The 21,824-nt window shown below is 40.2% G+C and overlaps 1 protein-coding gene across 2 annotated transcripts in view; it reads left to right on the top strand.

Annotated features, from left to right (window-relative positions):
* The window catches only part of MYOM3 (myomesin 3), a 103,692-nt gene that overhangs the window by 62,612 nt on the left and 19,256 nt on the right, over positions 1-21,824 (top strand). Inside the window, exons 13-26 of one of the 2 annotated variants that reach the window (XM_075195389.1) lie at positions 426-479; positions 1,188-1,312; positions 1,565-1,748; positions 3,450-3,624; positions 10,664-10,785; positions 11,085-11,272; positions 11,474-11,600; positions 12,311-12,489; positions 12,667-12,781; positions 13,620-13,776; positions 13,930-14,036; positions 14,670-14,714; positions 15,494-15,630; positions 19,376-19,520. In XM_075195389.1, coding sequence (XP_075051490.1) covers positions 426-479; positions 1,188-1,312; positions 1,565-1,748; positions 3,450-3,624; positions 10,664-10,785; positions 11,085-11,272; positions 11,474-11,600; positions 12,311-12,489; positions 12,667-12,781; positions 13,620-13,776; positions 13,930-14,036; positions 14,670-14,714; positions 15,494-15,630; positions 19,376-19,520 — 1,860 coding nt within the window. Of the gene's footprint in view, positions 1-425; positions 480-1,184; positions 1,313-1,564; positions 1,749-3,449; positions 3,625-10,663; positions 10,786-11,084; positions 11,273-11,473; positions 11,601-12,310; positions 12,490-12,666; positions 12,782-13,619; positions 13,777-13,929; positions 14,037-14,669; positions 14,715-15,493; positions 15,631-19,375; positions 19,521-21,824 lie in introns of both variants that reach the window. The other variant, XM_075195388.1, reaches the window with a different exon arrangement.

Below are 21,824 nucleotides of genomic sequence, written 5' to 3'. Positions count from 1 at the left end.
TTTGCATTAGCAGTGGCGGGGGGGGGGGGGGGTCAATTAGCAACCAGCCAAACAGAAGTGGCCAATCATCATCATTAGTATCATTATCATTATCATTGAGTACTCACAAATGATAAAGCTCTTGACAGGCATATGAACACTTGCGACCAGGTCTGAATCTAGTGCATTTGCCTGAGCACATAGTTAATATACTCAACCTGTATTAGAATGCTCCTTCCCTCTTTGTCACTCCTTGCTAGTTGTAGGGGGTGGCTTTTGTTGGATGATAATCCGGCCCTATTTGTGCAATGGAATGTCAATAATGCAATTGATGTTGATCAACATGACACATTTCTAACTAGATGGAACTAACAGAAAAAGTTATTTTCAGAACACCTATGTGAGTTTCAATGGCTTTATCTCAAGATTTTTTTTTCTATATTCAGTAATTCCATATGACGAAGGAAGGAAAATTATACTCAACAAAGATGAGCTAGTGGGTAAGTGTTCCCATAAGTGTACTCAGGGCCACCATCAGGGGGTACAGGGAGTACAGCAGTATGGGGCCCAATAGCAGAGTGGGGCCCAAAGAAACTTATAAGTGGAGGGGGCCTCTGCAGTGAAATTAGGGATTTAGCAGTCTCCATTTCTAGGCAGCAACTGCTGCTGAGATGTGAGAGGTGGTGTGGGGAGAGGTCGCCACACAGAATAAAGAAACCCAAGAGAGAAGTAAGTAAACTACTGCATGGGTTAGCCAGAACCGGGGTTGGGGGTTGACTGAAGAGAACGGGGAAAAGCAAATGTTAGGTAGAGAATAATTAAAAAATGAGGGTGGAGTGAGAGACGAAAGGTTGGGGCCCTGCCTGTTACACTTGTACCAGGCTTCACACTTTCTGGTGGCAGCCCTGGGTGTGCTAAATTGCATGATTGCCGTATGTTGTAAAGAAACATTATGTACCAGTCTTATAATATAAAAGATACCAGCTAGAAACATACGCAGTTGTTTTATTCTCTTTAATATATAGAGGATGTTTATTGATATGTGTGTGCTTAGTCTAGTTTTGTCTATATAACTACTGTATATCTCTACCTGCATTTATTTACCAACCACAGTCGGTGTCCTTATTCTGATTGAATCAGTGCTAATGGAAAGCATGCGGATATAATTTTATGTTTTGCCTCTCCCCCTCCTCTATTTGAACTAGAAGATGTCAAGATTCCCGCATCACCAACAAATGTTCATGCTTCAGAGGTCAGCGAGGACTATATTGTACTTTGCTGGGATGAACCTGATCCATGTGGCAAAGAGCCTCTAACATATTACATAGAAAAGGTATTCATTTTAACCATTAAGTCTTGGCTGGAAAATTGTAATATTTACAACTAGACAAGCTACCGTTCACACATGTGTTTAAACATTTGTACCATGTCCTTCCACTCATTTAAGTGGATAGATAGATAGATAGATAGATAGATAGATAGATAGATAGATAGATAGATAGATAGATAATTACTATTTACATGCTTTGAGTATATTTTTCCTTCCAAAGCTGCATGAATGCATTTACATTACTATTTTGTCTAGTGCACTGAAGGAAGCAACAGATGGGAGAGGATAAACCTGGAAGCAAACGTCAATTCCCCAAGGCTTTCTGTTTTGGATCTCGATAAAGGCAAATCATACCATTTCCGAGTACAAGCTGTGAACAAATATGGAGTCAGTGATCCATCTGTGCCAAGCGAATCCATCTCTCTCAGAGCAACATTAGGTGACTGCTACTACCTCTTCTGGCCTAACATTCATTATCTGTGTTACATAAGTGTCATAGTTTCTGGTCCACATTATACAAATTGTCACTATCTTCACAGTACAACAGTAAATAAAATGTTTTGGGTATAAGATATTATGACATTACATTTATTTGCCATTTAGTTTTTTGCAAATGAGGTAAGTTGACAGTGCTCTAGAACAGAGGTCCAGGATCTGTTTTTGGGGTCCTCTGACATTCAGATGTCCTCTAAATTCTATTGGCAATGGTCTGTTTTGGAGCCCTGTTTAGCAAAGTTTTAGCAATACCTGTCGCTTAGGTATCAACTGTATCAAGTGCAAAATAAAATATAGCAAAGAAGCTAAATATATAGTGATAAAAATTACATAAAACATTCATCACTTTAGGGAAATTAAACAGAAAGGCTAAACTGAAGTAGTTAATCTCATGCATAGATTTGCGTATGTCCTCCGGATTTCAGAACATGTAACATATATAATATATATTTATACCAAATGCAATAGATATCTCTAGTAAATCTATTGTCCCTCCAGAACCTCAGGAGCATCAACTTAAAGTTCTTTAATGCAACCAAAGCCATGTAAGTAATTAGTCTTGTAAATAAATAAACATGTCATTGATCAAATACAAATGGATAAAATAGAGAGAAGAATTTCACACTTCAGATGCGCTCACTTGTCCCAAAACTATTTCTGCTTCTCATGGCTCCTATAGGGGAAATAACATTGGGCCTGATTCATTAAGGGATGTAAACAGCGATTTTGTGCAGATAATCCCCACAATTATACTGCGCATTCCCAGAACCGGACAATACTCCACTGAACATAGCAACGTTCAATTAATTTTAGAGCGCAAAGGATACTTACTACAGCCTACGATTTCTGGGAGGGAACATGGGAAGGTGCATTTGCCTGTAGTCAATGTACAGTAAGGGTGTGCCGAACTCGAGCAGATGCAGCAGCATCTGAATCAAGCTCTGGCCATCTCTCAGGTACTTGTTTTTCAGTTGTCTCTCTTGCTCCAGCTACAGGTCTAATCTATTACATGTGTTTACAATCAGGAGCAACTGTAAAAATTTATTTTATGTACAGTAGACATTCATAACATTCTATTAAATGTATTTCATGAGAAAACAAAACAAAAAAAAACACTTTTTATTTTCTAAAGTATAATCAATAATGCCTATATTATTATAGGCATTGGTTGGTGACATGAATTGGATAGTTTTTGTTTTGTGAGTTTATATTCTACATATGTATTGGACGTATCCTGTAGTGTCTGGTCTAGTAGAGCAGGGCAAACCTACATCTGTATTCATCACCACATGTATCTTCACATCCACTCATTGTTGAATTCGGGCATATGTATAACCAAAATACTTGTGATTCAAAACAAACGCTCATAGCGCTCAAATCAGGCCTATTGTGTTCAAGTCAATTGAAGCATTTTTTGTTTCATACACTTTATTGGGGATTGTAGGGTTCTAAATACACCCTACAGTGCGTAAACGTAGTATGGAAATATTTTATATAAATTATGTTTCCATATGAATGACATAACGCAATAAAATACTTAAATGCAAACTAACAATAGCCAGCAGTATTTATTTTCTTCACTACCTTTTTGAGAATGTATTAGGTGTAGTGTGCACCTCATTTGTCGAATGTCTATACCCTACAGCTGTCCCACCAGCACCTGGACACATCTCAGCCCTCAGAGACACAAAGACATCTGCAGTAGTACAATGGGGAAAGGTTGAGTATAATCCTGAGATTCTTGGTTATTACCTATACTGCCGGCTGTCAGGGGAGGAAGATTGGGAGCCAGTAAACAACAAGCCTCTGCAGTGTACAAGGCAAGTTAGTATGTTAATTTGTTCATAGTTTACCATGTACACAGGTAGGGGATGGTTTTGAATTATTTTGTTTTGTAAATTTTATGTATTAGGTCAGCACATATTCTGCACACAAACTGTTATGTATGAAAATATTTATAGTATGACCAAATTGTTAAGAAAAGAGTAATAAACCTATGTATAAAAATAAGAGTCTACTAGCAAAGCATATTTCCATAATAGCAGTATCATCAATATTACTTTCTTAGGAGCTGTCAGTTGAACATTAGTACACTTTAAATACACTCTATGGACAAAAGTATTAGAACGCTTGACCATTACACCAACAGGGACTGTAATGACATTGCATTCAAATACATATACTTAATATGAAGTTGGTTCCCCTATTGCAGCAATAACAGCTTCCACTCTTCTTGGAAGGCTTTCCTCAAGATGTTGGAGTGTTTCTGTGGGAATTTGTGCCCATTCATTCTGTAGAGCATTTATGAGGTCAGGCATCTCCGTTTCAGTTCATCCCAAATTTGTTCAATGGGGTTAAGGTCAGGGATCTGTGTGGGCCAGTCAATTTCTTCAACACAGAAATCATCAAACCATGACTTTGCAGTCCTTGCTTTGTGCACTGGGGCACAGTCATGTTGGATTAGAGAAGGGCCTTCTCCAAACTGTTGCCACAAAGTTGTAAGCATAGCATTGTACAAAATGACTTGGTATGCTGAAGCATTAAGATTGCCCTTCACAGGAGAAAAGGGGTCTAACCCAAACCCTGAAAAATAGCCCCATACCATTATCCCTCCTTCACCAAGCTTCACAGTTGGCATAATGCAGTCAGGCAGGTAACGTTCTCCCGGCATCTGCCAAACCCAGACTCACCCATCTGAGTGCCAAACAGAGAAGCTTGATTCGTCACACCACAGACCACATTTCCACTGCTCCACAGTCCACAGTGTCACACAGTGTCAGTGTGCTTTACACCACTCCATCCGACGCTTGGCATTGGTCTTTGTGATGTGAGGCTTGCATGCAGCTGCTTGGCCAGGGAAACCCATTCCATTAAGCTCCGGCTGCACAGTTTGTGTGCTTACATTAATGCCAGTGGAAGTTTGGAACTCTTCAGCTATGGAAAGAGCAGAGTGTTGACGACTTTTACGCACCAAGCGCCGTAGCAGTCATTGACCCCGCTCTGTGATTTTACACGGTCTTCCGCTTCATGGCTGAGTTGCTGTTGTTCCTGAACTTTTCCACTTTCTAATAATATCACTTACAGTAGACCGTGCAATATCCAGCAGGGATGAAATCTCTCAAACCGTCTTATTGCAAAGGTGGCATCCTATCACAGTACTACGCTTGAGGTCACTGAGCTCTTCAGATTGACCCTTTTTGTGTCACAAACGTGTGCAATAGAGACTGCATGGCTAGGTGCTTTTATACACCTCCGGTAACGGGTCTGATTGAAACACCTCAATTCAATAATTAACAGGTGTGGCCAAATACTTTTGTCCATATAGTGTATATATAAACATAGTGTTTCTTAACTCCAGTCCTCTCATATCCCCAAGAGCTCATGTTCTGAGAATTTCTGTCTGTGGAAACAGGTAGGCTAATTACTGACCCAGTAATGTAGACTAAGTCACCCTTACATGATTCAAGAAATCCTGAAACCATGAGCTGTTGGGGGTGTCTGAGTACTGGAGTTAAACACGACAGTAACACAAGGCTATTAATAGTCGGTTAGTTTAATAAGGAAAATCTTTAAGGATATCTTTATAGTTGTACCCCAATTTATGAGGTTTCTAGAAAATCTATATAATGCTATCACCTTTGTGATTTCCTTGCAAAACAATCACAACACCGCGGCAGAATGCCCTAGTATTGACAAGAATTATGGCCAAATTCAACCAAAAGAAACACAATGGCTGGGTAAAGAGGAAAGATTGTTGCAAAATCAATTTGTTCATATTGGGCATGAATTTGAAGTAGATGAATTTTGTTCAACAGTCATTGACAGAACAATTGACAGTGTGCGACCAATTGTAGTAGCACAGCAGTTCCTCTGTATGGTGATAAAACACTGTAGCAAGCAGTAGAGTTTAAGAAAATAGGACTGTGAAGTTGGAGTAGAACAAACCACTTCAAAGAATCCCCACCTGTGTCAAGACTGGTTTGTACTTTCTTTGCAGCAGGATGAAAACAAGCATTTGCACAAAGTTACAGTCCTGTTGGAGCTGCTGCCAACTATGAGGCATCAGGGATTGTGGGGTGGGGGTAAGATTGCATTGCCACAACAATATGAGAGAGGATACAAGTGGGTGTGCCTGGTCTACCTTCCTAGGAAAGTAGACCAGGCAAATGTCTCCCGAGTGGAAAACTCAAAAGTACCTGAATGACAAAACCTAGTTTGAGTCTTTCTATCGACTGATGGCCTCCTTCGAAACTAAAATTGCTGAGGCTTTTGATACCTCTCACTGGGAGGAATTAGCCAAGTGTCTGGATTGTGTGCACTTCGATGTTAATGATCTTGCCTGACACAATGTTGACCCGACACTACAGAAACTTGTTAAACCAACACCACCACATATTTTGAAGGGCAGTGCAGCTATCCAAACTTTCACCCTATTTACACTTGAAAAAATGTCCCCCTTATGTAAGTGGTACCTACATATCGCTCCCATGCTGCATCAGCAGGAAAAGGGGCACTTGAGAAAGGTACTGGATGCTCTAGTATTAGTGAAAGAGAGACAGAGCCTTTTGGGATGACAGGTTGCAACTCTATGTGGATTACTGCAAGATGCTGCACCCACTGAGACGCTGACACCCTTACATGGGTGGAAGTGCCACTGAATGCTGGTGGTCATGCTTAGTTTTTCTTTACCTTGAACTTGCCTATAGTGGAGTGGGGCAAAGAAGATAAACATGTTTATAACTCCAATGGGCTTTTATGAGGGAACATTTAAATTCCTAATGGAGTGTCTACATAATCAACATTTCAAAACCATCTTGTTATCCCTAGATGATATAATCATGCTCTGTTAGAATTTTGGGAAATACCTTTGTTACTTGGAGTAGGCGTTCAAGTGATTTGCGCAATATTAACTGAAGGTAAAACCAATGCCACTTGTTCTAAAAGGAGTTTTCGTACCTATGCCATATTGACAATTCTATCCATGTGGCTCCCGACCTAGTCAAGATTCAAGCAGTGCAAAGCTGGAATAATAATAAAACTGTGACAAAGTTATGCTTATTCTTTTGGGCTTGTGGTGTGCTACTGCAGGTTCATCTGGAATGTAAACTAGCATCACTCCTGCACAGGGGCGGACCCAGACATTTGCCCTACCCGGGGTGATTTTAGGGGGGGGGCGATTTAGGCCCCGCCCCCTTTCTGTGTTCTAAGGCTGCCGGCGGCTGCACAGTATGTGCAGGTCCGTTCAGCAGTGAAAGTGTGCTGTCTCGCTGCTCTGATTGTGTTTAAAACACAATCAGAGCAGCCGGGCAGCATACTGTCCCTGCTGAACGGACCTGCACATACTGTGCAGCTGTCGGCAGCAAGCCTCTGGTAGGGGGGGCCATCGCCCCGATCGCCCCCCCCCCCCCCTGGATCCGCCACTGCTCCTGCAACAGCTTTTGTACGGTCAGGCAGTGTCCCAAAAAAGGGCAAGTGGATCTTCAAGCTTAGAGGGACATTGGAAATAACCACAGCAACAGGCCTTTGAACTGTTGAAGTTAAAAATAGTATCTGTCCCAGTCCTGGGACAGATTATGACTTCATGTTTATCACCTACAAGGATTTAAGCTTACAGACTGCAAGAAGATATTGGACCAAAACCAAGACTCAGACACACTAATTAAATGCCAACCTTCCTAGTTGACAATTTTGTTCCTGGTCTGGCACGATAACATGTGGAAACTATTTAAACTATTTAAATCTCTTTCATAAGGATTACAACAAACTTAATTTACTTTATCTATTTATTTATTGTTATACATATATTTGCCAGTATATTAAGGAGATTGTAACCCAAAAGGGGGGAAAAACCCTTTTACATACAGATTAATTACTTCCAGGTAAAGGTATGCACATACTGTACGTTGTATACATACCGTGACTATAAGTATTTTACCTTTGGTTTTTTTCTTAAAAAATAACACTAAAGCTGATGCTTAATTATTTACAAATATAAAAAATGGTAAATTATTACAACTATGAGCCTGTTTGGATAAGTCTCTTCCAGCTTTGCACATCTGGACACTTCTATTTTTCACCCAATCTTCTTTGCAAGTATTTCTTTAGTTCCATTAGTTTGGATGGTGAGTGCTGATTACCAACAGTGTTCAAATCATTCCACAGATTATTATTAGGATTAAGGTTTAGGCTTTGACTGGGTCACTCAAGGACATTTATGTCACGGGCACTAGGAGTCTTTGCCCAGGATATCACCAGATGATGTTCTTACCAGAGTAATATAGCTGGTACTATGGTCCTCTGGTAGCAGGGTGACAACGGAACAGGAGAAACAGCAGATGGTGAGAGAATGCTCGAGGAAAGTCTATGACTAGCAGCAACTGGTAATAACTTAGATGTATGTACACGAGGAACCAGATGGACAAGTAAACGTGAGGAGAGTCAGTGGTCTGCGTACAGCAAGTTGTACCACTGCTATAGTGAGGAGGAATGTCCAGGAGTAGAGAGGAGGTAGTGAAAGTCAGTGGTCTGCGCATAACAAGTTGTACCACTGTCTATAGTGAAGGAATGGATTCCAGGTGCAAGTAGGTAATGGGGAAGTCAGTGGTCTGCGTACAGCAAGTTGTACCACTGCTTATGTGAGAGGATACTTGAAACTGGTGCCAATGGGAAACAGGAGTCAGTGGTCTGCGTTCAGCAAGTTGTACCACTGCTATATATATGTGAGGAGGGGCACGAGGAGATGAATGGAATACTGAGGATACACGGGGCACACGGAACTTGATCCCACGATGATAACCACAATACAATAATAACTGACAAGCGCTGCTGAAGTATACAAAGTCACTATAGAGATCCAGGTAATAGGAAACAAAGTCAATAGTAACAATAGTCTCAGTAGATGGAAGACTCCGGAGATGAACACAACACAGTCCAGACGGATATGCAATACAATAGCAAAGTCAATGGAAAGTATGCATACCGCGGTTCAGGAGAGCAGGCTGTCAAAGAGACGTGCAGGGATACCTGGACGGCTGAACGCCGGCAGGAGGAGAGACCACTGGAGGATGGAAGCGGTAATCAGGTTGGTGCAGTGCACGGAAGGTAACCGGTAATCAACGGAGCAATACTCAGGAAGCAGTAGTAAGTAAAACTAGAAACATGATGAACACGGGAGAGTTGAGGCTGTCTGGTATCCGGCAGTAGTAGCGGAGGCAGCGGAGGGAAGGCACGCTGAACACGGGAGAGTTGAGGCGGTCTGGAATCCGGCAGTAGTAGCGAAGGCCGCGGAGGAGAGACACGCTGAACACAGGAGAGTAGAGACGGTCTGGAATCCGGCAGCAGTAGCAGATAGGAATCAGTGGAGAGCTGACACGATGAACACGGGAGAATTGAGATGGTCTGGAACCTGGCAGTAGTAATGGAGGCAGCGGAGAGCAGACACGCTGAACACAGGAGAGTTGAGGCGGACTGGAATCCGGCAGCAGTAGCAGATAGGAATCAGCTGAGTGCAGACACGATGAAACCACAATCGAAGTAGACAGGAATCAGCTGGAGCTGAATACACGAGGAAACACAGGAACACCTTCAGAAGCTCATGGGGAATGAGACTCCAAGATCAGGCAACCAGGTAATGATCACAGGTGGTTTAAATAGGGAGGGTTGCCTGATCATCCAATCAATTAAAAGCAACAGGTACTGAAGGTTTCATAAGGGCTGCACATGCGCAGACCCTCAGGATGGCGGGCGGCCACGGTTCCTGAACACAGGAGAAATGGCACTCACAGTCCGGTGAGTGACAATTTATTTTTGTTGTTATTTAAGCTACCATAATGTACATTTTTCTGTATACTTTGGGTCATTGCCCTGCTGGAATCTAAATCTCTTAAATCCTGGGTGTCTTGCAGACCGCAACAGGTTTTTCTCCTGGGATTTGTAAAAAAATATTACTCCATACATTTGCCCTCTATTGTGCCACGATGTCCAGTCCCTGAAGCAAGGAAGCATCTCCCTAGCACTATGTCCTCACGGCCATGCTTCAGTAGCTCTCGTGATGATGCACAGTATCGCTTAACATTGAGGCCAAAAAGATGAGTCTGGGTCAAATCAGACCATAGAATTTATCTACACATGATATGTGGTTCACATACATGCTTTTTGCCAAAACGTGGGTGAAACTTAAAGCAAGTTTTCTTCATCAATGGTTTTCTTTTTTACAAACTCCTATAAAGTGCAAATTTAAGAAGTGCCTGGTTGTTGTCCCATGGAAAATTTCTTCCATCTCTGCCATGGAAGACTATATGTCATAATTGCTATTGGCTTCTTCTTAGCCCCCCTAACAAGCGCGCTCCTAGCACGGATGCTCTGTTTTAATGGAAAGCCTGTTGTAGACAAATTTACATATTCTCTCAGTTTTTTGTAATGGCAGAGGGGATATTAGAAGTCTTTGAAATCATCTTATATTCTTCACCTGATTGGTCCTTTTTAATAACCTTTTTTATAGATTTGCTTTGAGTTTTCATTGATCTTCATGATGACGTGAATGAAGTTTGTAAGTGCAGAGGTTTGGCCCTCTCACAGACAGCTTTATTTGTTTGAAATTAGTTGAAACATTGTAATAGTACATAGGTGGATCCCAATACATTAACTATGTGACCTCTGAAGACAACTCACTGATCCAGGGTCTATTTAGGTGTGTGTGTGTTTAGAGGCTTGTGAAAGCAATAACCGCAGATATTAATTAAGTCATCCATGTATGTAATTTCTGTTCTAACTATTGCCATTACACGATAATTAAAAACATTTCCATGGTGATTTTCAGTGAACAAAAATTTTAGTGACAAGTAATCTAAATCTGTATAGGTTTACTGTTCCGGAGTTGCAGACTGGGAAAGATTATGAATTCTGTGTGAGAGCAGTAAATGAAGCTGGGCTAAGTGAAAGATCACCTGTATCTGATCCTTTGAACATAAATGAGGCCATTTGTAAGTATGTCATATGAAACATCATGGAGGAATCTCACTGTACATTTCTCTACAGTATAGATTTCTTAGACAGTCCACCTGCTTCCCCTAACTTAAATAAAAAAAAAAGAAATTTGTACCACCATTCTTGTTCATTTATACTCACAACACAATTTGAAAACTCATAATTTATTAACCAACTGATAACTTGTCCATACTCATTTTTATAAAATCCTTCCTACAGGATATATGATCAGTGAGATACTGTAACTCATTTAACATATAAATTTAACATATAATATTTCTTCTCATCGTTATAGACTGTCCATCTGCTCCTTATGATTTTGCCCTCTTGAGTTGTGGGAAAGATGAAATGACCATATGTTGGAAGGCTCCAAAATTCACAGCAGGGAGAGATGTACTTGGATACTTTCTTGATCAGCATGACCCTTCGGATGTTGCCTGGCGAGAAATCAATAATGAACCAATCCCAAAGAGAGTGTATAAGGTACCATGTCATTATCTATATCAATCAGGGCCCTTACTAGTCCAGACACCTTTTAAATTCTGGTCCTTAAGGATATTAAAGTATGTTATATCCCTTGTTGTTGGGTAGACTTGATGCCTAGTCTGCCCAGCCATCTTTCAGATCACTGTTTCCACTTAACCAGATCATTTAATTAATTGCGATATATATATTTTTTACAAGGTAACAGATCTGATTGAGGGGCATTTTTATGAGTTCCGTGCTCGAGCCCTAAATTCAGCAGGTGTTGGAAAGATGTCAGAGCCAAGTGACCTTTTTAAATGCGAGGAGTGGACAATGCCTGAGCCAGGTAATGACACAAAAAAATATACATAGATTTTATGTTGCTACAGGTTCTGAATGCATTTGTAGCGTTGGTTGTTATTATTATGGTGCTTTAAACAGTAATCCACTTTAGAGGTGCGCAAGGAGACGGAAGAAAACATATAGTGCAACATTATGGGGTATATTTACAAAAATGCAGGTTTGAAAAAGTGGAGATGTTGCCTATAACAACCAATCAGATTCTAGTCCTCATTTTGTAGTATGTACTGTACTACATAAATGAGAACTAGAATCTGATTGGTTGCTATAGGCAACACCTCCACAATTTCAAACCCGCAGTTTAGTAAATATACCCTTATGTGTATCATGAAAGAAAACTTCATTCATAAATATACTCAGATAAGTGATATGCAAAAGAGCATTTATATTATCCAGGAGGAGATTTTTGTAGGTCCTGATTACCAGCATTCCATATAATTTATCTAATCAATTTTGCCAACAATGAGACATATATAGTGCAATACAGTTTATTGAAATAACACAAGAAAACAAAAGAACTATACTTACAAAAGTGAGACTGGAAAAGCCTGAAAAAATTCAGCCACAAACAGCAGAAAAGTATTCTAAATTCTTTGAACAAAATGTTTTTTAGTTAAAGATTTAAAATGGTAAATTGGGATATATTAGAGCGTTACCTGGAACCCTCATGTTGTGACACAATATGTACATTCTCAGGTCCACCTTATGATGTCAGATGCAGAGAGGTACGCAATAACACACTCATGCTCCACTGGGAGCACCCTGTGTACACTGGAAGCAGCTCTGTCACTGGCTATGTGGTAGAGACATGTGAGGAAGGCTCCGAAGAGTGGAAGAGGATTAATGAGAAGCCAACACCAGAAACCCATATGAGGGTACAGTATACAACTGTAACTGTATGTATATAACTGCAGACAAAGAGCTTACATTCAGATGGGGGTTTCATTTGGTGGTTTATAATTTTTATCTAATCAGCGATACTTTTAGACACTATTATATGGATGTATGTTGATACTTTGAATATATACCAGAATTTACATTTCTTTCCTTAGATCTCTGACTTAGAGACAGACAAAAGTTACCAGTTTCGTGTCCTTGCTGTTAACACATCTGGAACTGGAATTCCATCTTTGCCATGTGACCCTGTGATTCCTGCCAGCAAGCCAGGTTTGGACTTTGTAAAGTATGGCTGCTGAAAGTCTCTGGTTAAGTATTGATCAGAAGACTACACCATTATTGTTCCTTTGTCATATGCAAAAATCTCACAATGTAATATAAAAAAGTATTGCCCCAATACATGTGCTGGGCTAGCTCTGGGGATTGTTGACGGACTTTACTATGACACCTATAGATAAAATGGGTTTCTGAAAATTCAGTAACTCTCCATTTCTGTCATTATGTGTAATTTTAGCCACACACAAAAACAAACTTAAACACAACCCCTGGTGTGCCAATGAATTGAATAATTCTGCATAGTCACACTGGGCCTCTTCTAGGCATGCCATTAATCTAAAAAATTCAGACTACAGCAAGACTAGCCAACACTTGTGAGCGATTTTATTTCAGAATTGTTTGTATACTTGCATGCAGAGCAGCCATCGGACTGTCTCATGTTACTGTCTATACTAAACAAGTATTCTATTGTCTATAATATCCTCTCTTTCTCTAATAATAAGCTATAATTTATTACATTAGTGTTATACTACTTACTTTAATGGCCAAGTTCATGACTTAATATAACCTTGTGATGCTTATAGAATATGTCAACATATGATTTCCACAGAGAGCTACATGTATGGCTATATGATTTAATGTTTTCTATACTTCCCTTAATGTAAACACTTAATTGATATAAATTATAATGTTTGTCATTATCCATGAGTTACACCTTGGTGGATTTCCACCTTCTGGATCTTCTCATTATATAATTAAATTCTTAGCAGTAACTGACAATAAAAACAGTGTGAATTATTCAGACAGTTGTATCTTCTATTTCAATCTACAGGCACAAATGAAATCGAGGTTGGGGTAGACGATGATGGATTCATTTACCTTTCTTTTGAGAATCCTGAGCCAATTGACTCCCCGCAGTTTCTGTGGTCTAAGGACTACAAGGAGGCTCCTGACCCCGAGAAAACTGCGATCTCTACAGAAGGAAATAAGTAATCACTATAATCATACAGTAATTGTATAGTGCATGGTAATTCTCATCATGACTGTCTAAGTTCTGGACAATTGACATTGTAAGCTCTAAAAAATTAGATTATTTTTGATAAATGGGGTACTTGAGCTGTTTTTTCCTTTTTTTTTGTTAGGTCCAAGCTAATCCTGACAAATCCATCCAAGCAAGATGTAGGCACCTATTCTGTGGAAGTCCCAAATACAGATGGGGTGTCTGCTAGTCACACACTAACAGAAGAGGGTATGAAACATGTGTTGGTCCTATGGGGCCTATTTGTTATTACACCTTGCATTGCTGCAATGAAAAAGTATAATTTGTTTAATCAGCGCTATTTAACTTTTTGCCTGTATTTCTCAAGAAAATATCACAGAGACAGTTAAGCATTACTCAGTTTTACTCAGCTGCCCCTGCGATATTGGCATGTAGCGGTACTGGCACGTAACTTACTACTTGACCAGGTCAGTCTCTGTTGTCATGTGTATGTGTGAGTCGACTTGCTGGCTTGAGCATATGCAATGGAACTGAAAGCCCACATTATATGTAACGCTCTGTAAATACTTTGTTTATGATTTGACTGAATGGAATTGAAAGAAACCCCATTGTTCACCCTTTCGAACAATTGAGTTCAAAACCCTGACCACTTTGCTCACTTCTCATGTGGTTACAGATACACAACTTACCGAAAAAGTGACAATTATGTCCCCGTCCCCTTATTTCCCCGCTTTCCTACTCCCCCCCCCCTGCCTATACCAATATACAGCATAAGTGACCAAAAATATCAAAGTGGAACTTACATAGTGAGGAGAATTACTTTAAGCTTCATATAAATGTATTGCAAATTAATATTGCTTATCATTCATTCTTTCCTCTTAGAATTATCTGATTTGCTCCGGAAAAGCCATGATGTGCAACACCCATGTAAGTAAACTTTAAAGTTTATGGGGTATATTTATTAAACTGCAGGTTTGAAAAAGTGGAAAAAAGAGCAAATCCTAGAAGAGAATAAGGCTCAATGTTATAGCTCAGGTATGTATATAGCAAAATTGCACGTTATAACTCTGTGGTGGTAATTCATAATAAATATATGGCTATAGCTCAAAGGGTGAGATAACAACTTAAAGGAGACTAGTAAATCTTTTGGGTAGTATGTCTAGATACTGCACCTTATTGATCGCAAATATCAAAACAAGCGAAACGAACCAGAGTGAACCTGCACTGTAAAGGTAAGTCCCCTACTCATACTCATTCCTACACAACAACAAGACATCGAACCTCCTAATTACACCATAGGCAGCATCATACAAGGACACCACAATATCAGCGCTGACAGTCTTAAACCACCAACTGCCTAATTAATAATAGTGACTGATCTGCAGAAAAGTTATTGAAACCTAAAGCCTGCCAGAGCAGAACAGGGCGGTTCTAGATATGTAAAATTTGGAACTTCAGGCATTGGGGGCAGTTCAATCCAGTGCAGAACGTCCACGGAGACGCATCTCGTCGATGTTATGGCAACATTCTCTGCTAGTTTTTCCTCACACCCCATAGAGGTGCGCAGAAAAATGAGCTGAGATTCCAATTTGCACAGCCGGGCATCACTTTGCGCCACATCCTATACATTTAGAGCTATTATTAATATTAAAGGATCTCATAGAGAGTGATATTTCACAACATCATTTCATGTCTTTTATTCCTAGTGATACAGCGAATATCAGGCTGGAATGTGGAGGTGTTGGAGACTGGGGATGTGCGGCTCTGGTTACAGGTGGAGAAACTATCTCCTGCTGCAGATTTAGAGATGATTCTTAACGACAAAGTCATCCATAATACACCAGTATGTCTGTCTTACATGTTTACTGCACTTGTAGTCTAATAATTAAATAAATCATGTTCCTGAGATAACCCTCCCTCACAGCCAGTTAATTGAACACTGAATAAGCTGTTAAACTCACATCCATTTATTTTTTGTGCCATTCCTTAAGTTCAGAGGAAATTTTTGACATATGTGCTACAAAACAAAAACAACAACTAGGCTCAGGTATCGTGCCCACTGCTAAATCTTGCCCCTATTTTTATAATATATTATCACAGCTGCTTTATCACAGAATGTCTCACAGGAGGGTGTAAGGAGTACTTAGGCTAACACAGATCCTAACACCAGCACTGTCATTCAGGGGAGGGCTGGCAATTTTTAGCCCTGGGGGGGGAGGGGGGACTCGACTCAACAGCCTATTAGGAACATTGTAAAGGGAAGAAAATGCAGGTGGCCCAGTGACCCAGCCCAAGGTAGCCCCACCTGCCCCCCAGCCCAGCCTGCACCTGCTGTCATTGCAGTTTCTTTAGAGGCATTTGCTGGAGTGCTGGATCATATTCTTAGAAGTATAAATGCTGCTCTGCTGCAGGCGTAAGTTCAAAACTCAGACAGAGGATCAACCCAAACATGTTCATGTGGATCATTTCTATGTTATGATCCAGCCACATACAAATTTAGAGCTTTCTCCTGAATGCTTTTTACCTTTGGCAGCTTAACATTTGAGCCATAAGTCTAATGTTTATACAGAGGATATCAGGTAAGAAATGTTAAGAGAGAGAACGGTAAAACAAATAAACTTTATGGACGCTGAGCAATTAATAAATGTTTTGCATGCTCTAGTCTAAAAGCTGATCTTAATATACTTCTACCGAGAAAGGGAGGTGTCACTTTTTGAGATATAGTGTAGGGATGACCTAATCTATCATTTATTAGACTATGACTATAGAGAGCAATACCTAATCCTAAATGATAGAGAGTGGTAGCTTGGCATAAAGTGTATATTGCTCCAGTGTCTCTTAGAAACTTGTTGTAATGTTCTGTAGACTGAATTGCTTTCAGTGGCAAGAAGGAAGAAGCCACTAAAGGTTAGTGTATCAGGTTGAAGGAGGTTCTTTTGGTTTCAATGAGTTATTGACTCATGAATGCAAGATTTATTGTGAAGTTTACCTTTATTTTTACAATAAACATAACATAAAAGAAAAAGTAAATACTTAGCTTCCAATATGTTCAAGTAACAGTCAGTTTCCAGGACCCCTCTTTCACACAAAAGCTGGAAAAACAATAAGCACCCTTCTTCATCAAGGTCCAGTCATGAGGCAAGGGTCTCTCTGGCTGCATTCCAGTTTTATACTCAGAGAACAAATGGTCTTGGAATCAACTTACATATAAGGGTTTGAATATATTTTCAGACTTGCTATTGGTACATTACTGATAAGAAATAATATATTCTCGCTCATGTGCAGAAGCATCTGAGACAATGCCCTGGCATTATATGTGGAAATGTCTCGGCCCAGCCTTTGATCAGATAAGCATTTTACAATACACACAGAAAAGTATGAATACAACAAAAATAGAGCTCAGTGGCCATTTTGATAGACATGTTACAGTTAGTTATAATAAGAATGATCCGTGGCAGCAGGTTCAGTACATAGTAAAGCCAATAAGACACAGAGTTCATGCAGAGATGTAGTTGAGGGTAATCCGAGGTCAGTACACTATACCTCTGAACATGCAAGCCCCTGGCATCAGGACAAGGGGCGTAGCCACATCACAATGGAGGGTGTGTTCATGCCACCAGAGGGCTGCTAAACAATGTGTAGAGCCTCAAATATTCCCACCCGCGGGACTCTCCCACTGAAAATGGGCCAGTTGGGAGGTATGGTACACAATTGATGAATAATGGGAGGCAGGATGCAGCAACAGCAGTGGAAACTAGATTACTGGCTGAGCACAATAATCTGTCAAGGAATACAGGAACAGGCAAGGCTTATATAGGAAGTCAGAGGGTGGAGCTAGAACATGCTGGAGCATCAGGAGAACATTTAAACTGAGCTAGAACACAGCGTAAAGGTTGTGATCTGCCCAGCAGCCAGAATAGATCAGTCAGCAGAGCAGCAGTCTCCTGGAGCAGAAGCTCAGAGTTTGAATCCTGACACTTGGCTACCTCATCACTCTGTCTAGGTTCTATGTGAGCTAACAGGATTAGGAAAATAATGCTTATGGACCTGGTTTATTAGGGTGAATGGATAAACATGATGAGATTAAAATCAGGAAGGTTGTTTATAAAAGCATCATCATCATCATCATTTATTTATATAGCACCAACATGTTCCGTTGCGTTTTACAATTGATGACAAACATAGTAAACTAATAAACAGACTGGGTAAAACAGACAAAGAGGTGAGAAGGCCCTGCTAGCAAGCTTACAATCTATGGGCACAGAACAATATTTAGTCACGGCAGGTATAAATACTCAAAACTGGTGACAACAGAAATAAGAAACTTAAAAATAAAATCCTGAGAGATATGTGTGGTACTTACTGGGAAGGGATAAAGGAGAACAAGATGTCTTGTGTGCAGAGGGAGTGGAGAGGTTAGGTATTGGTTTGTAGTAGTTGAGAAGATGGGGGAGGGGTTAGTGTGTATAAGTAGGGGGGGGTGTCTGTGTGTGGAATATTTGTGGGGTGTTGGTGGGTGGGAGAATATGTGGAATGATGTGAAATGGTAGGGAAGGTGGTTGTCAGGATTTTTGCTAGGTTCGAAAGGGGTGTTGAGGGAGGTAACAGTCTATACGCTATGTGGTAGGGTGAGGTGTAGTACTGTCAGTAGTACAACTCACCCTACCACAAAGAGGAACCTAATGAAGTAAGGGTGAATCTAATTAAACAAATGGTATGGAATAGGGTATTAGTTAAGGTTTGGGTTTGCAAGGCTGTAAGTGTATGAGGAGGTGGGAAAAGACAGCAGTTATGGTATGTAGTTGCTTGAACTAAATAGGGGGTACTGAGAATATGATGAAGGTAGATCAAAAGATATGTAACTTAGTGAAACAATAGATAGGTAGAGATAGATACATGGTCTCAAAGCCGTTTCACCATCATGTGTGGCGTCCTCAGTGGGTTCTATTTCTACTCTGGAAAAAGAGCCCAATCAGAAATGTACCACAATTGTGCCACATGAGTATGACCCATTGTGTACTCATACCTTGTTGTATAACCCCAAAGTGCATAACAAAATGTTTCTACCATATGAATTGGCATTGTGGCTCCTCTGTGTGCTTCCTACCTGATGATGTTGTATAGTAATCTCTAAACATAAGCCTATCTATTACTCTGTTACTCTTCCGTTAATTAAGCAAGTTTCCTAAATTACTATTAAAGCTCACTTAATTCATCTGTCAGTTTTTAAATTTAATAACATTGTTGTGCTTTTGTGCTTCATGAGGTGCATGAAACTGGATGGAAACAGATCTACCTTGTAATGAATATGGTTTACCATGATCCAACAACTTTTGTGGCAACTGGGGAGCCACTACCTGCTCTGGTCAGCGGACGCACAAACCAGAATGATAACACAATGACAAACCCACCAAGTTGTTTTATGTGCTCTTCCAGACATTTATGTACTTGTCCCTTTACCTTGCTATGTCTTTGAGACCGGCCTCCATTACTGTAAATTAAAGCCATTTTTCCTTTGTTTAAAACATTACATGTAGCGTTGGTACACAAAATCAAGGCAAATCCTAAGCATATGTTTCTTGTTGCAGAAACGGAAAATAAAGTTTGACAAGGCGAAAGGTCTCATTGAAATCATTAAGGAAGATTTTGGAGAAGAAGATAGAGGAACGTATACTGCCAAAGTGGTAGATGGAAAAGCATCAAACCAGTTCAGTGTTACTCTCACTGGAGAAGGTCAGCAACTATTCCATGTCATATGTACATTGGAGATTGCAGCATACTCATACTTGCCAACTTTTCCTCGTTGGCTTCAGGGAGATCCCAGGAGAGGTGGGCGTGTGGGGGAGGGGCTTGACGAATTGCAACATTTTGGCCCCACTCCTAAACAATTGTCACAGTTTTGGCCAATTACAGCAGAGGGCAGGGCTAAGATGACGTGATATTTGTGTCATTAAGCCCCCCCCCCCCCCCCGCCACTTTTCTATGGTGGGGGTGAGAACCGGGAGGTTGCCCTGCTCTCCCGGGAGCCCGGGAGGTCTCCCAGAAATGTGGGAGTCTCCCAGACATTCCAGGAGAGTAGGCAACTATACGCTAAAGAAAAGCAGCTAATGAATCTCTAGAGACTGAAGTGGCTTTTACATTTCTGTCTCCATTACTGAAGTCCTGTTGTCTTACCAGTCAGTCTATGATTAAATCTTGGTCTCCATGAAAATGGCCACCTCAATAGGCATCAAAACATGGACATAGGACACAATTTCTGAACTGTGTCAGCATGTCATAGATGGTGAAGCCAATCACGTCTTGTACTGGCTCAGTATCAGGGAGAATGCCAGACTCTTCAGGGAGGGAGGGAGATCATCCCTATTTCAGGGAGTCTCCCTGACATTCAGGGAGAGAGGGCAAGTATGAGCATACTATATCATTTTCAGTGTTTGTAATTTCAGTAATATAATCTGTATGTGTTTGATTGTGTATTACCATTTTACTACGTGCAATTATAATACTGGTGTGTTTTTAAGCTTATTAGGTCTTTATAAGCACTATGACTAAAGTTATTCATGTTTCTTAACAGCATTAAACAATTATCTTTCTTCTGCACCAAAATTGTGTTGTGTTGCAAAGCTAGAAGAAAGGATTGATGAGACCAAAATGGTACATTGTTTTCTTGATTACATTTTCAGTTTTATTTATAGATCTGAGTGATTTACACAGCTCTATATGCAGAGTTTTTCAGGCATTCCCAGGTTCTTAGAATACATGATAACAAAGTGACCTTCCAAATTTCACAGACAACTAACAATGATGTCTAAAGACCTGTTACTTTTCAACTAAATTGATTTTTCCAGTGTCATTGCACTGTATAAGTGTAAAATAATTTTTTTTTTTTAAACTCCGTTCGCCTTGTATATAAATACAATGACTTGAAGTGCTTCAGAGTCGTGCTGCATACTGATCTGCACTTTCCCAGGTAGTCTCCATCATTCTGTTCTCCTGCTTGAGAGAGGCAGGGAATTTGTGATGTAGGAAGCAGACTATCGAAGGAAGAGCATAGATCAGTATGTAGCCCGATTCAGAAGCCAAGTCAGGGCACTTACATACAGCGTACACTGTTTTTCTATGCTCTTTCCCATCTGGTGTATTGTACTAGGCACTATGTAGAAATTATTTTCTTAAAAAAGTGACAAATCCTCTTTAAAACAGAATATTCATTCTTCATTCTTTAAATGGGTGACATAAGTAGAAGTTTCTTTATAGCTAGTGTTAAGTTTTAGGCTGCAGACACAACTGCAGTAGTGTTGAGGGTGTTACAGATGTCTGAAAGAACCCTCTTGAATAAAAGAACTGAATAGATTGCTTCCATGGCAGTTATTCCTGAAAATGTGGAAATGTCTCTAATTTTCAAATTTGAATTAAATAATCCCTATGCAAGATTGACATCTCACCTCAAAGGTCAGTGATCTATCCTTAATATGTGTCCTGATACTGGGGCACTCACAGGATATTTATCCAACCAGGAGAGAATGTACTGGGGGTGAACTAGCAATGATCCAGGCACCAAATCAGTGCTTACCGGGCCACCTTCAGACTATCACTTGCCTTCAGCACTGAGGACATATTTTCAACCATAGACAAATATCCAACTAAAGCGTTCTTAAGTTTATTAATACAAAAAACACCAACAGAGCTGGAGCACTTTTGAGCAAGAGTTAAATTAATCACAATAAATCAGTTCTAGCATAACACAAGTATTCAAATAAATACATTGTAGTATCCTACCCTGGACTTCAGCCTTGATCTGTAGCCCCTTTCTTGTTCCTGTCAACAAGACAGCAGTCCCACTTCATTGTCACCTCCGTTTCTGTGGGCCCGGAGCCCTCCTCTTCTTGAACCTGGGGTAACCAGGGGGACAAAATGAGAAGAAAGTACTCTGATCGAAGTTCACACTTTGTGTACCTCAATGGGCGAAAAAAAGGTAATCCCTTGTTTCATCACAATAGGAACCAGTTTTATTGTTTTTGTGTTATTGTTATTGTGTTA

Source organism: Mixophyes fleayi, chromosome 2 (assembly GCF_038048845.1).
Source record: "Mixophyes fleayi isolate aMixFle1 chromosome 2, aMixFle1.hap1, whole genome shotgun sequence".
Lineage (NCBI taxonomy): Eukaryota > Metazoa > Chordata > Amphibia > Anura > Limnodynastidae > Mixophyes > Mixophyes fleayi.
This window is presented reverse-complemented; position numbering and strand designations above follow the sequence as displayed.